This window comes from Erythrolamprus reginae, chromosome 3 (genome assembly GCF_031021105.1).
Source record: "Erythrolamprus reginae isolate rEryReg1 chromosome 3, rEryReg1.hap1, whole genome shotgun sequence".
Classification (NCBI taxonomy): Eukaryota; Metazoa; Chordata; class Lepidosauria; order Squamata; family Dipsadidae; genus Erythrolamprus; species Erythrolamprus reginae.
This window is the reverse complement of record NC_091952.1, coordinates 202697954-202713119: the sequence shown is the minus strand read 5'-3', so window position 1 is coordinate 202713119 and position 15166 is coordinate 202697954. Positions and strand designations below refer to the sequence as shown.

The window sequence follows — 15166 nt, the reverse complement described above, 5'->3', positions numbered from 1 at the left end:
ACAACACAATAAAACAATTCATAACAAATCTAATAATATACAATTTAAAATTTAAAATGGTTAAAAAAACCCACTTTTAAGCAGACATACCTACAAACATACCATACATAAATTATATCTCGGCCCATTTCTACCACAGCCAGCAAGGCTTTCCTGAAGGCCTCTGCAGCCGATAATAGAGCTCCAGATCGATCCTGCTAGGGAGATCTTCAGAAAAGGCCTCTGTTATTGGCTAACGAGACCTTCAGAAAAGGCCTTTAGGAAAGGACTCTGCAGCTGATAACAGCGCTCCAGATCGATCAGTAAAGCCTTGCCGGCAGCAGAAGAAATGGGCCGAGGTATGTGAGGTCTGGTTCCAATTTTCTGAAGGTAAATAGTAGGGTAACTCTACTTCTGTTTCGTTTCCGAACTTCTGGTTGGCTCGTTGGGCAATTTTTCAGCGTCCCCAGGCTTCAGGAGGCTTTCCTGAACCCTGGGGAGAGTGAAAAGCAGCCTGCTGGGCTTATCGGAAGCCCGGAGGCTTCAGTGAGGCCTGTGCATATGCGTGGGGGTGCAGCACAGGGTGAGGGTTGTGCACATGTGTAGGGGGAAGCGTGGGGATTGTGCACATGCGCGGGCGGCATTGCATTATGGGTGTGGGCACATACATACATACTATTGTGTGCATGCACACTCTTTTTGACACCCAAGCCCAAAAAGGTTTGCCATCACTGGGTTAGACGCTTCTCTTTCACCATTGGGGGAGACATTTGAGAAGTTTTCCCAGATAGTTTGATTATACCCTGGTTTATACACATGTGATGGGAAGCCACAGCTGGGAACAAACTCCCAAAGTATGTGCATATATCCCTTTCAGATTGCATTAATCATAAATGCTTGTGCCTCTGAACATAATTTAGTGCTTACCAGAAAATGATCCTAAGGCAAAAGGATCTACTGTAAAATTGCTGATGAAGATATATTGCCTTTGTCATTTAAACCTCTCGGCAGTGATATATTTATTCTTGTTAAGCTTCCTTTAAAGCTGTTTTATGCTTTGCATTCCAAAATCTGTTTTCAAATTGTAGGAAGCAATTCATTTTGTACCTAGAAACCAAGAAATCATGAATTCTAGTCTATGCTTAGGCACAGAAACTGGCTCGGTGAGTTCTTTTAGAGAATCTCACAGTTATGTTGTAGGGGAAAATAGGTAGCAACATTCATGCCATATTGAAATTTAAGAAAATTAAGATGGAATAGATATGTAAATAAGAACACCACCATATGGTAAAGATGTTTCAGCATACTAATATTGTATCATTAATTCAAAACTTTATAAATAATTTATTCACCTTTTTTAGAGTCCTGTCTTTGAGGATAATTGTTTAGAATATACAAAAAGGACCCATAAAAGCATTAAGGGTTTGAAAAGGGAACTCTCAGAAACCTAAAAAAAAAATATTTCAGTGCTACAAAACCAAATGAAGATATCTCAAGCATGTTTAATATTCTGATTTATTGTATTATGTAGGATTATTTGATTGTATTACCTAGAATAAACTCTAACTATGAATGTTGTATGCTTCAAGGATCTTTCTCTGTCAATAGTTAGCAAGGATTCTAAAAGATATACTGACATAAGAATATAAGTTCTTAGGAATAACCTCATACTTTTTTTCTTTTCATATTTGTCCGATTTGTATTTTATTAGCAACATGTAAAATGAGTTGCATGCAAGTTTTGTTTTATCTTAAATGTGATACATATGTATAGGTTTGATCATGTATTTGTTGTCTTGTTTAAACTTTCTAGAAATAAAAATCAGCTAATATTGCAGCAATGGTTAATATTTCAGCTTTTAGTATACAGCTGAAATAATTTTATTTTATTTCAGATGTTGGCTGAAAAGATGAATAACACCTTGCTAGTCCCTAAGCTTGTTACTCACATAGTATCTGCCCAGAAATCTAACACTGGATTTTGCAGTAACTTAACTAATAAATCTTTGTAGTTTCCAAAATGAGGTTGAAATCATAATCTGTTTAAAAATCTGCTTTGGAATATTTAAATTTATTATGCTTGTCTTGAGCCTGTTTCAAATGCCATAACTAGAAAATGATCATTCTGGGACCTAATGCTGTACAACATGTTTGTTTAAAAATTGCTTTGTTTTAATCTTCTATTTCATGCCCAGGATAGATATACAAAACGTCATTATCAAATTACAGGGCACCTGTTCCAGCTATGATAACTTAAATAAGCAACTGCTTTCCCATGGTCAGGCTGCCCTTTTTAGTACTACTACTTGAAATCCTTCATTTAGCAATATAAAAATGAAAAGGTATTCTTTGCAAGACAAATTTACAGTAGCAGTAGCATTTGGACTTATATACTGCTTCATAGTGCTTTTACAGCCCTCTCTTAAGTGATTTACAGAATCAGCATATTTCCCCCAACAATCTGGGTCCTCATTTTATCAACCTCAGAAGGATGGAAGGCTGAGTTAGCCTTGAGCCAGTAGTCAGATTTGAACTGCTGAACTACAGCTAGCAGTTAGTTGAAGTACCTGCAGTGCTGCACTCTAGCCACTGCGCCATCTCGGCTCTTGTTACATCTTCTGTAGCCTCCAGACTAAGGATGAAAATCATAATTTTTAAAAAAATCTGCTTTGAAATATTTAAATTTGTTGTGCTAAATATCTAATACAATATCTAAAGAAAAAAATGTGAAGTTTTTTTCTTTAAATGTTATATTAAATATTGTATTTGCTACTGTAGGTTTTTATTTGTCAGAATTTTATTGGATATTTAGTTCTGCAGGTTCTTATTTCTCAGGAATTCATTTAATAGGAAATAAAAATATTTACTAGAACAGATATGGCCAATTTAAGATCCTATGGAAGTTCTTGAAGTTATTCCAGAAACCTTTCTTAACATGGTCATAATGGGAGATGCTCACTAATATACCAGAATTTATCCAGGATTCATAATGTTTCATTTGTTACACTTTATGGTAATTGTATAAGTAATATTATTTGCACTCCTTGGTAAAATGGAGTGAAAATTGCTGCATTAGTAACTATTTTATGCAGAAATTAGAACCATTTTTTGAAAATAAAAATAAAATGATAGTGTGAGTCTGAATTTGAACTTGCTTTACCTTCAACATCTTTTTTTCTGCACCAGTGACTGAAGGGTATCATGTTTTCTGCTTAGTAAATCATATATTCAGGTATATGATCATATAGAGAAAACTAGGTGGATGCTTGCTGTTCTGTCCCAGCAACGAGCCTCCCAAGAAATAGGCCCAACAAACTGATTTTATAAGATTTAAGCATTTAATTCTAGCATTTTAGGAGCAATGAAGTTTGGATTTAAACATTCAGCAAAAATCAGGAAAGAAGTATTTTCGGTGCTAGATGTTAATTACAGTTTCCACAACGGACCAGAGTCCAAACAGAAACCAAAGCAAACAAATATTTTATTTTATCACATAGATCTTATTCACAGATTCACTCTGAGTTGGCAGGAAGCCTGGAGATAATTAGTCCAAATCGCCAGTTTGTAATTCATTCTTGAAACAATAATATCCAAAGAGAGGAGTCTGAGCGGACAGCTGAAATATAACGAAAGTTGACTTCTGCACTGAAGCGTCATGTGGTTAAGCCTTAACTAGCATAAGCACATGGCTAGTTGTTCTACAGATCTATTCACGCAGAGATCTCCTCTTGCTTAGCCACTCCTGCCTTCTGGCAGCTCTGTATGCTCCTCCTGAGTCACTCTGGTTGGCTTTCAGAGCCTGGTTGGCTTTCAGCCTCTGATACCATATCCTCTCCGACCTCATCGCTCTCAGATTCAGGTGCCCGGTACACAGGCCTAGGGTAGGGCACCGCAACCATCTCTCGATCCTTGGGGTCCATGGCTGTGCAGGACACGGACAGGCCACAACAGCTTGCTATATTTAGATCATCATACTGTTGGACAGAAAATAAGACTTATTTCTGCTCAGAGCTTTATAGAATAGGTTGACAGTGTCAGCACTTGGAGATTATTAGAATAGTACTTTAGGAAAATAGAATTCCAGTTACTCCAGTGGCTATATCAAAAGGATTATAAAGAGGTTATGTGTTGTCTTCACACATTCAAAGGTTAATTCTTAATCTAATTAAGCTGTTATTCTTTCTGAATTGAAACAAGGATCAGGATTGTTTACAAGCCTAATTTGAAGTTAGAACTCAAAGTGTACTTTATTAATTTCAATCTGATGGTGAACTGTAGGTCGATTAATTTAGAAAATGAAATACACTGGGTATATGGAAGAGGACAAAATAAAAAAGGAATATGCAAACACAGTGTTCGTTCACTATTCTGTAAATCATAGTTTGGAGAATGAATGACGCTGTTATAAAGTGCTACTTGAATTCTTTCTATAAGCTGAAAGCTGTTGACTACCCATCTTATATAATAGCCTGCGACAGGAAAACTAAAAAACTGTAATAAGCACTATCCAGTGACAGGCTGGCCTGCGCTCCTGGTGCGCTTCCCACGATGGGCGCAGGATGCATGCATCCAGCGCACGTGCACACCACAAGATTCAACTTCTGTGCATGCGCAGGAAGTGAAATTTCATGCAAGGATGCTTGCACGCATGAGATTTCACCAATTTTTGATGATTTCTTTGCTTCTGTGCATGTGCAGAAGCAAAAAATCCCCCCAATTGGCAAAATCTCATGCCAAGAGCATCCTCACGTGAAATTTCGCTTCTTGCACATACGCAAAAGCTGAATTTCACATGAGTACGTGTGTGCAACGGGTTGGGAACGCGGGGATGCGTGCACATCTCAGTTTTTCCAACTGGTACTGCACACCGAACCACCCATGCAGCAACCCACTACTGGTACTATCCAAGAACTATGAGCAAACTTCTCCTAATCTCATCAAGGCAGTCTTTTCCAACTCTGAATTCCTTCATCAGCATCAGTTGAGTTTCAATTCCTTTTTCCATAGTGGGTGGAGCCAGAGGTGGGCTACTGCCCGGACAGGGGAGAACGCAGTGGGGTAGCAAAAATGGAGCTCTACCCCAGAGCACCCAATTTGCACTGAAAGAAAATGCAAGGCATCCTACATAAGCCACGTCCACGGTAGCCCTTCACTGGGTGGAGCTATCATCCAATAGATGTTTAGTTAAAATTTAGACATCAAGCTGGGTTGTCACTAGATTTTTCTGAGTTTTTACTGAATAGCTTGGCAGAATATTATAAAAATGTTTTGTATAATTAGCTGTCTTAGACTAATGTATAACAACAAAGGCAAGGGCTTTTGCTTCTTAAGCAAGTTGGACTTAAAGCTTCTTTAAGTTTTTATCATGAATAAAACTGTTCATGTGTTATTAAAATGTGTAGAAACAGTGTAAATCCATACTATCAAAAAGGTGGATCTTATGGAATTCCAGAAGTAGAGGACACCACAACAGAAAAGCTCCTAGGAAAATGCTATTTTAGGTCTGCGAATAAAAGAATTTGAAAATAGGGTTTCCTTACAGGACACACATACTGGAAGCTTCTAAAGTATCTATGATATATTAAGCTACCTTTTGACAGTTTTAAAAATCAGTACCAACATTCTGAATAGAGCTTGGAAATTAACTGCCAGGTAATAACGCTCATTTACAGTATTAGCATAATATGGTTTGAGTCGTTAAAAACTAGACAACGAATGTAGTATGTTCAATAATAATAGCAATTACTTGATATTATGATTTAGAAAATGACTTTGCTATGAAGTAGCCTTAGTATTCATATTAAATGCCAGGATTTCCCCCCCCTATGGACAGCATATTCTAAGTTTGGCCTGTTCAGTAGTTTGGCCTATTTACAAAATTGATCTTCAGGTAAAATTATGACCCAAGTTCAGAGTGGTGAGAAGATTATTTAGAATTGAGTTACTCAAGACCAATAACAATTGCTTACATTTGTGTTTGTAAGCTAGAAAAATAGTGTGGGTTTGCTTGTTTAACAGATAATGTGCAAAATGTCTGCTTTTTGAAAGCATTAGATAAATGTTCTGCCGGAGAGAGGCAAATATTCACTAGGATAGTTCCATATGTTACATGGAGTTCTTAATAACTATATAATTAAACTGTGCAAATATGTATTACTTTTCATAATGCTTTAAATTTAATTGTCAGTTTTCACCTAGTGAAGTTTTTTTCTTAAACATTTCTGTTTTGTAATGTTCTAAAATGATAAATTGTGATAAAACCCTAAAGCAACTGCGTAATTTACCTCATTACCCCAAACCCCCAACAACTTATCTTTAGATTATCTACGGTTGACCTATCCAGATTCCTAAGAGGTCAGTAAGGGGCGAGTACAAGTGCACTAGAGTGCCTTCCATCCCCTGTCCTATTGCTCTCCTATATCTCTTATACCTTTCCTCTACTCCTATATCTCTTCTTCTATTCTTTCATTGATATGTTCTATTACTATATCTTCTTTTCTATTCTTTCTTAGATATATTTTACTATGAGTATCTCCTTTATAACCTTCATCATGTATTTTACTATGAGTATATATATATACAGTATATATATACCCACTAAAACCCTCATTGTGTATTGGGCAAAATAAATAAATAAATAAACTGCTTTTTTAAAGCTTGTTGACATGGTTTGCTTGTAAACTGGAGCGTATTCTTGAAATATCTTTTAATCCCACATTCTTGGGAGTGATGAAATTTTATTCATATGTGTTTCTACTTATAGGTAAGGAATCTGAAACTGGAGCATGAGCAAGAGAAAAATAAGATCTTATCTGAAGCTCTAGAAACACTAGCGACTGAACACCATGAATTAGAGCAATCGGTAGTCAAAGGTTCGCCTCCCGTTAGCATCCTTAGTGAGGAACAATTCTATGATGCTATATCTGGTAAGTGTGTCAAAATATATTGCACCAATGTCTTTATAATTGATAGACATATGTAGATGTTAATAATGGATATACACAAATATATAATCTGTAATCCTCATTTAATTTATTGAATGCAGATTAAGATCTTAATGTTATGAAAACAGGTTACAACATGTTGCGTGTAATTATTAGATTATGTTACTAAAGTGTATCAGGTTAACTCTAATAGAATCATTTATCAGATTCAAATGTTGCTATTGCTTTTGCTCTATGCTGTTGGAAAAAATCCAGATATCTTGCCTCTTCAGGCGGGCATAATTTGTCTTATTAAAGAATAAGACAAAATATCCTGCCTGAAGTGGCAAGATATTTGGGTTTTTTCCAACAGCATAGAGCATTATCATTTTGGTGGCTATTTAGGATGACCCTTTAGGCCCCATTTTGTTCTACGGGTAGGGGAAGTGTACTTGGGAACAAGGAATGAAAACGCTGATTACATGAACTTTCATGAATGAATGAATCTGATTTTCCAGTTAGATTTGAAAGAAAAAATTAACATGCTAAGAGTATGTTAAAATATGTTTAAGAGACGATGATAAAATGGATGAGACATATAGGACATACAATAGACATAAATAAGTGGCAGCAATTATGGCAAAGGAATTATAAAATGACGACAACAACAACAACAACAATAATAATAATAATAATAATAATAATAATAATAATAATTTATTGGATTTGTATGCCGCCCCTCTCCATAGACTCGGGGCAGCTAACAACAATGATAAAACCAACATGTAACAATCCAATAATAAAAACAACTAAAAACCCTTTTTATAAAACCAAACATACACACAAACATACCATGCATAACTTGTAATGGCCTAGGGGGAAGGAATATCTCAACTCCCCCATGCCTGGCGGTATAAATGAGTCTTGAGTAGTTTACGAAATGGCAACAGCATTTAAAGAAAATATGTATAAGATGTTTTATAGATGGCATATGTCTCCAGAGAGAATAGCAAAAATGTTTAAGAACAAATTGATGAAGTATAATCATATATCTGGCTCCTTTTACCATATGTGGTGGACTTGCACGGAAACCAAAAAATATTGGACAGAGATTCAAACTCGGATTGAAAAGATTTTAAAACAAAGTATTGATTTAAAACCCAAAATATTCTTATTGGGCATACTGCCAGAAAAATTCAACAAAGAAGAAACATACTTAATTGTACATATAGTAACAGCTGCTAGAATAGTATATGCACAAAACTGGAAATTGAATAGATTACCAACTGAGAGAGACGTACTAAAGAAGATAATTGACTGTGGAGAAATGAATAGATTGACAATGAAAATTAAAGATAAAGAACACTTAGAATTTTATAAAGTTTGGGTGAAATTTTATGAACAATTTGAAAAAGAATATAGATAAAGTTTTTAATGCTAATTTAATATAAATGGGATAAAAGGAATTGAGAAATATGATTGTGATAACTTGGGTGACAAAAATTGAAAAGGAGGCAGCGTTAAATAAGTAAATAACATATACCGAATATTAAATTAGAATACAGTGGAAATAGAAATAAAGATTTAAGAATGTGATTATTAGAAGGGAAAAGTGAGAAAATTTGTTTAATCTGTCGCCCACCCAGAACAAGCAACACTGCCATAGCAGCAGCATCCAAGCCAAAGTACCATCTTTAAGAGTCGTGCCAGCCAGGAAGCAGGCATGCTGCCTTGGGAGAAGTGGGGTGGGGGCTGTGCTGGCTTGTTCTCGGTGTCTGAAAGGGGGGATTTCTCCTCCAGAATCCTGGCTGCAAGCAGCAGAGTGATAATTGCTGTGTAGCCCTAGAAGAGCATCATCATCATCATTATTATTATTATTATTATTGTTTAATTACATTTGTATGCCGCCCTTCTCCGTAGACTTGGGGCGGCTCACAGCAATAGTAGAACACAATATAAAATACAAATCTAATATTTAAAACTAAAAAACCCATAATTTAAAAAACATACACACAACATACCATACATAAATTATATAGGCCTCGGGAAGATGTCTCAATTCCCCCATGCCTGACAGCAGAGGTGGGTCTTAAGAAGTTTACAAAAGGCAAGGAGGGTGGGGGCAATCCTAGTCTCTGGGGGGAGCTGGTTCCAGAGGGTCGGGGCCACCACAGAGAAGGCTCTTCCCCTGGGTTCCACCAGCCGACATTGTTTAGTTGACAGGACCTGGAGAAGGCCAACTCTGTGGGGCCTAACTGGTCGCTGGGATTCATGCGGCAGAAGGCGGCCCCGGAGATATTAGGGGCACAACTGTTCTCAGTGGCTGAAAGAGGGAAGATTTCTCAATTGTGCCCAGGGTGCTGGAGGAGAAATCCCCTCCAGCCACCGAGATTCTTTCTCCTAGCCACAATGGGCTAGTTTGAGCGGTAGCTAAATGAAAACAGACTTCCGTTTTCCCCGTTGTGCTGTTTTCTGCAATCTGGAGCCTTCAAGGGAAGCTTCCTGAAATGCCGGAGTGCGAAAAACAATACAACAGGCAAACTGGAACTTTGGGAAATGGATTTCTGGTTTCTCTGTTGTGCTGTTTTTGCACTCCGGGGCTTCAGGATGCTTCCCTTGAAGGCACCAGAGTGCAAAAAATAGCACAACAGTCAAACAGGAAGTCCATTTTTCTGAACTTCTGGTTTGGCCATTTTTCCACCATCCCAGGCTGCAGTGAGGCCTGCGTGCATGCGTTGCGATGGGAGGGGATTGTGCACGTGCGCTGGAGCAGCGTGGGAGGTACGCATGCTTGGGCGGAGGGAATGAGTGTGGGCATGTGTGCACATCCTAGAACATGCACACACACCCTTTTGGTACGTGAACCAAAAAGGTTTTGCCATCTGTGGCCTAGGTTTAGCCTTTTAATAGCCTTACCAACTGTGTTTCTGTAACATGACTATAACCACTCACCTGCAACCTTAATGTAGTGACAATCCTTAATGCTGAACAGTTTAACTCTCACATGTTATACAACTTCTAGCCATGCTACTTTGACTGTTAAATAAGGTTCAGGAGAGAAGTGTTTTCAATAGGAAAGTGAACACAAGAACAAGGGGACACAATCTGAGGTTAGTTGGGGGAAAGAGTAGAAGTAACGTGAGAAAATATTATTTTACTGAAAGAGGTAGTAGATGCTTGGAACAAACTTCCAGCAGACGTGGTCGGTAAATCCACAGTAACTGAATTTAAACATGCCTGGGATAAACATATATCCATCCTAAGATAAAATACAGGAAATAGTATAAGGGCAGATTAGATGGAGCATGAGGTCTTTTTCTGCCGTCAATCTTCTATGTTTCTATGTTTCTAAATGCTACCATCCATATTACATTGATAGGGCTATTAAATTCTGTGCATGAGGACTGTGTAGGAGGATTCTGTTAATTAATCTGAGAAAGATTAATAAATTGTGTTGTGGTTGGCTCTGGCCCAGCTCTTGCCCCAGGGAATAATGTGGAGGTGGATACAGGGGAAACTTCAACATGTCACAGGCCTGTGTTATTGCCGACAGAGTCAGTTCAGAGTTTAGTTTCCTCAGACGAAGAAGAAGATGGGAGTGACTCAGCAGAGGGGGGGTTGGCACACAGCCCAGGCAGTCAATCTCCCTTATCTTCCATTGATTTGGATGAAGACGTTTTGGAGCCACGCAAGTGCAGAATTATGCATAGAAGAGACCAAGTAAAGACATATTACAGGAGATAAGAGCGGCCATCTGTGTTTGGGTGGGGCTCCAGTAATTAGCTGCTGCTATAAATAGCAGCATGTGGGTTTGGCGGTTGTGGAAGAGTATCTGATCGCAGTTGGTCAGGAATCCTGTGTTGCTGGTTTCTGGACTTTTTTGATTTTTCACGCCTTTGAAAACAAAGCAGAGCAGTGTGTGTGTGCGTGTGTGTCTCACTTCCTTGGAAGAAGAAGGAGTTTGAAGTTTCTTCACAGCTTCTAGCTAAGTACTTAATGACTGCTTAAGGTTAATTGTACAGACTACCGGGTTGTTTGGGGACGAGTGCTCTTTGCAGTACAAAAAGAGTGCTTAGTTTATTTTGAATTTTGGGATAAAGAACATTGTTTTGAATTTTCAAACGTGTGTGTGTCTGAAATTTGTACTCTTGAATTTTCGGGAGGCTCCTACCAGAGAGCTCGGCAGAACAAATTGACACTTGTCTATCTTGCAGATTCAGAATCTGAAATATCATTTACTGGATTTGAAACCGTGACTAGCTTCTCACTGGAAAACAGCGAGGACTCTAGCAACACCGTCACAGCTAACATGTCTGAAGAAAAAGCAAATAAAAACCGAGAGACTCTATCAAATGGCATTAAAAAACACAGGTATGGTTTCGCCTAGTGTCCTGAGAGGTAGCCTCTATTGCTGTGCTGACAAAAGCTCATCTAATACCTCTAACAGATAATTGGGGATATTGCTGCCTCTTCTCTGGAAAACAGAGAAGAACAATAACAGCTGCACCTTAACAGGAACATTTTTCTTTTTGATGAATATTGGAAAATTTTTAAATGAACAATATTATGACTTGATCATGATGCAAACTATATAGAGGAATTCTTAACAGTGCACATTTCTAATTCATTGAAATTAGTCTTATTAAAATCAATACTGTCTCTTATTTCTTCATGTTTTTTTAATGTGTCACTGCTGCTTTTTTTACTTTCCAGTTACTTGATCTGCTCCATCTGTTTATACCAATTAGAGCTAATCTATAATTTCAATATATGTTGAGGGGGAAAAAACATTAAGAGGTTAAAAAAAATGTGACCCTTGGTAGTTGCATTCAGGTATTGCTCCTTCATCTGTTCTTTTTATCTATGACAAAGAACAATAGTTCCTCCGTTACATGTAACAGATACTAGTTTCTCAGGTTTCACTATAATTTAATACCTGTACTTTTTCCCTTCCAATTTGCATACAGTTAAAAGGAATCTCTACTTTTCATTGGTTATTCTGCTTTTCATAGTAGGTTTTTTTTTTCTCATATAATGAAAATAGGACATATGTAAGCAAGTTAGCCTGATGTCACATATCTATTAACAGCTGAATATTTATGGCTGGCTTCGGTAATGCATTCTGTTCAGAGGACAGTATAGCTATAACGAAAGACAAGTGGAAACTTTGATAACTTCACTAATGATCTTGAATAGAGCTGGAGGAAGAAGCAAGTTGAAATGGTTATGAAGCGAGGAATTTTTCTTATCTCATTTAATTACTGTATTTTTGGAGTATTAAGATGCACCAGAGTGTAAGACGCATCTTAGTTTTGGGGGAGAAAAATAGGGGGGAAATTATCTGCCTACCAGGCATTCATCTGGCTAGTCTTAAGTCTGGTCAGCTTCAGCATATTAATTTTACTGGTTTTGAGCCCGCGTGCTTGCTTTTTATCCCCTAGTTGTAGATAAAAAACAGTTTCTAAAACATTTAACTTCTCTATCTCTTCAGAGAGAAACAATGAGAAAATCAGGCAAGCAGATAATTTGCTTTGTTAGCAAACCACAGAAGATCACTTCACTGTTAGCACCTTGTTAGGGCTGAAAAAATGCTCAGCTGACTGTCAAAAGAAGCCGTAATGAAAGAAGCAGGCAAAGGGAAGATTGCTTTGCTAGCAAAGCAGGGAAGATGGTTTTAGCGCCTTGTCAGGGCTAAAAAAAAGCTTAGTAAAAGCTACATTCGGAGTATAAGGTGCACCCAAATTTTCAGCCTCTTTTTTACTGAAAGAGTAGTAGATGCTTAGAACAAACTTCCAGCAAATGTGGTTGGTAAATCCACAGTAACTGAATTTAAACATGCCTGGGATAAACATACAGTATATCCATCCTAAGATAAAATACAAGAAATTGTATAAGGGCAGACTAGATGGACCATGAGGTCTTTTTCTGCTGTCAATCTATGTCAATTCTATGTTTTTTTTGGGGGGGGGGGGTGCGTCTTACACTCTGAAAAATACAGTATCACTAGATAGTAATATGCGTTCACGTTTTCCCCTGCACTAAAAATTTATATTATATTTTTTAAAATTCCTGTATAACAGTATCCTGTATCATTCCAATAATATCCCTAAAATGCCTACATCCTCTGACCTGCAATATGCTAGATAAATAATAATTAAGTTTCTTAAGACAGTTGGCTGCTTTTTCCGCGCAAACAAGCAGTGGTAATTTCAATGTTGTTTTAAGCGTTAGAAGCAAGCCGTAATTTGGCAAGTGTCCATAAAACATTGTAAAATGCCATTGCCAAAATTGTAAACAAGAGGTGATTGGAGCCTCCAGGCTCTTGTTTCCTATTCCTCTGAGGTTTCTTTACTTTCCACTACAGATGTCTCTCATTATGCTTTTGGATCATTACATTTCCACCTCTCTAATCTTGTCCCATTTTTTCCTCCTTTCCCTTTTTTTTCTTCTGTATTTATCAACAATTAAAGATTATTACTGGCTTTTTGTGGATTTGGGATCGCATTTTGAAACCATTGAGCTAGCATATTTCTTGAGAAGTAATATTGAGCCGCATTCGTGCATTTGAATTATTGGTGAATGCCCTATTCCAAACTATATTTGCAGTATTTCATCTCTTTATCTGGCATATGTCTGCATGCATATTGATGTCGATTGTTATGCCTCTGTGGGAAAACAAGTCTAAATTTTGCTTTGCAGCAAACTTCCCCAAGGAGATAAAGCTGTTTCTAATTATCTTGGGATTTTTTATACGGGTTGCTTGTCTTGTCATCTAATTACGCTGCATTTGTAGCATAAATATGTGAATGTTTTATCACAGGGGGTGGGGTATTTATAATTGTGTATTTGGGTACAAGCAAGATATGTTACTGCACATGTACAGCTACTTTGTTTTAATTCTAAACATATTTTAGGTGAAAGTAATAAATACCTATTATGACAACAACTGTAGTATTGTTTATGTTCCACACAAAAGAGAGATATGGCTGCAATCTTAGTGTTCAAACTATTGTGACATTTTTGGTTAGGGAATACAATTTTTATGCATCCTCAAAATTTGCTCTGTTTGTTTGTTTGTTTATTAGATTTGTATGCCGCCCCTCTCCGTAGACTTGGGGGGCTCACAGCAATAATAAACCAATGTACAACAAATCTAATAATTTAAGAAAAAAAAGACTAAAAACCCCATTATTAAAAACAAACATATACACAAACATACCATGCATAAACTGTATAGGCCCGGGGAAGATATTTCAATTCCCCCATGCCTGACGGCAGAGGTAGGTTTTAAGGAGTTTACGAAAGGCAAGGAGGGTGGGGACAGTTGTAATCTCTGGGGGGAGCTGGTTTGAGAGGGTTGGGGCCGCCACAGAGAAGGCTCTTCCCCTGGGTCCTGCCAAACGGCATTGTTTAGTCGACGGGACCCGGAGAAGGTCAACTCTGTGGGACCTAATCGGTCGTTGGGATTCGTGCAGCAGAAGGCGGTCCTGGAGATATGTTGGTACCAGCCCAGAGTAGACAGGGGCACTGATTATAGATACTGATCCTATCCATTGAAAATATTTCTACTGACAGAAGTATATGATTCCACTTAGGGGGGGAAAAAGATACTGTAAAACCTTTTTAAACACTTCTTTAAAAATCATTGCAAAAGAAAACTGGAAAGACATATTAAATAATATTATTTCAAAATTACTGAATCTATAAGCCAAGAAACACATTTAATTATGAGCTTCTCAAAGTAAATGTTTTTTATTTTTCAGATTTTTTTTATCCTACCTTTATTAATTTATAATAAAGGCAGCAAACATACATAACATTCCTTCCTCCTTTTCCCCCATAATAGGTCTATGAGGTGGTTAGGCTGAGATGGAGTCACTGCCCCAAAGTCATCCATCCAACTTTCTTTGCCCAAGGCAGGACTTCCCAGTCTCCTGATTCCTAGGCAAGGACCTTAATCAGTACAGCAAACTAGCTAAACTATATACAATATTAATACAATTACAGTAAACATTTAAGTTTTATTTGATTAAAAAAAATAGTTCTCTTTATAGATTGTGTAAAACCTAGCTGTCACATCTGTATTTGATGAGAGATAATATATTTCCTACCTACACTGTTGTCTGAACCACTCTGTGAAATGTATTAAAATTGAGTGATTTTTTTGGGCCAGTTACTATTTCAAGCATCCAAATTTGAATTTGGATTGCTCCAGGAAGTACCTAAGAATAGGTAGTTGGATTTTTACTGCTCCCATGCACACTT

The 15166-nt window shown here is 37.4% G+C and overlaps 1 protein-coding gene across 4 annotated transcripts in view; it reads left to right on the top strand.

Moving 5' to 3' along the window:
* OSBPL1A (oxysterol binding protein like 1A) overlaps positions 1–15166 on the top strand; it is an 88357-nt gene that overhangs the window by 45427 nt on the left and 27764 nt on the right. For all 4 annotated transcript variants that reach the window (XM_070747643.1, XM_070747645.1, XM_070747644.1 and 1 more), the window contains 2 exons: positions 6742–6904; positions 11116–11272. In XM_070747643.1, coding sequence (XP_070603744.1) covers positions 6742–6904; positions 11116–11272 — 320 coding nt within the window. The remainder of the gene's footprint in view (positions 1–6741; positions 6905–11115; positions 11273–15166) is intronic.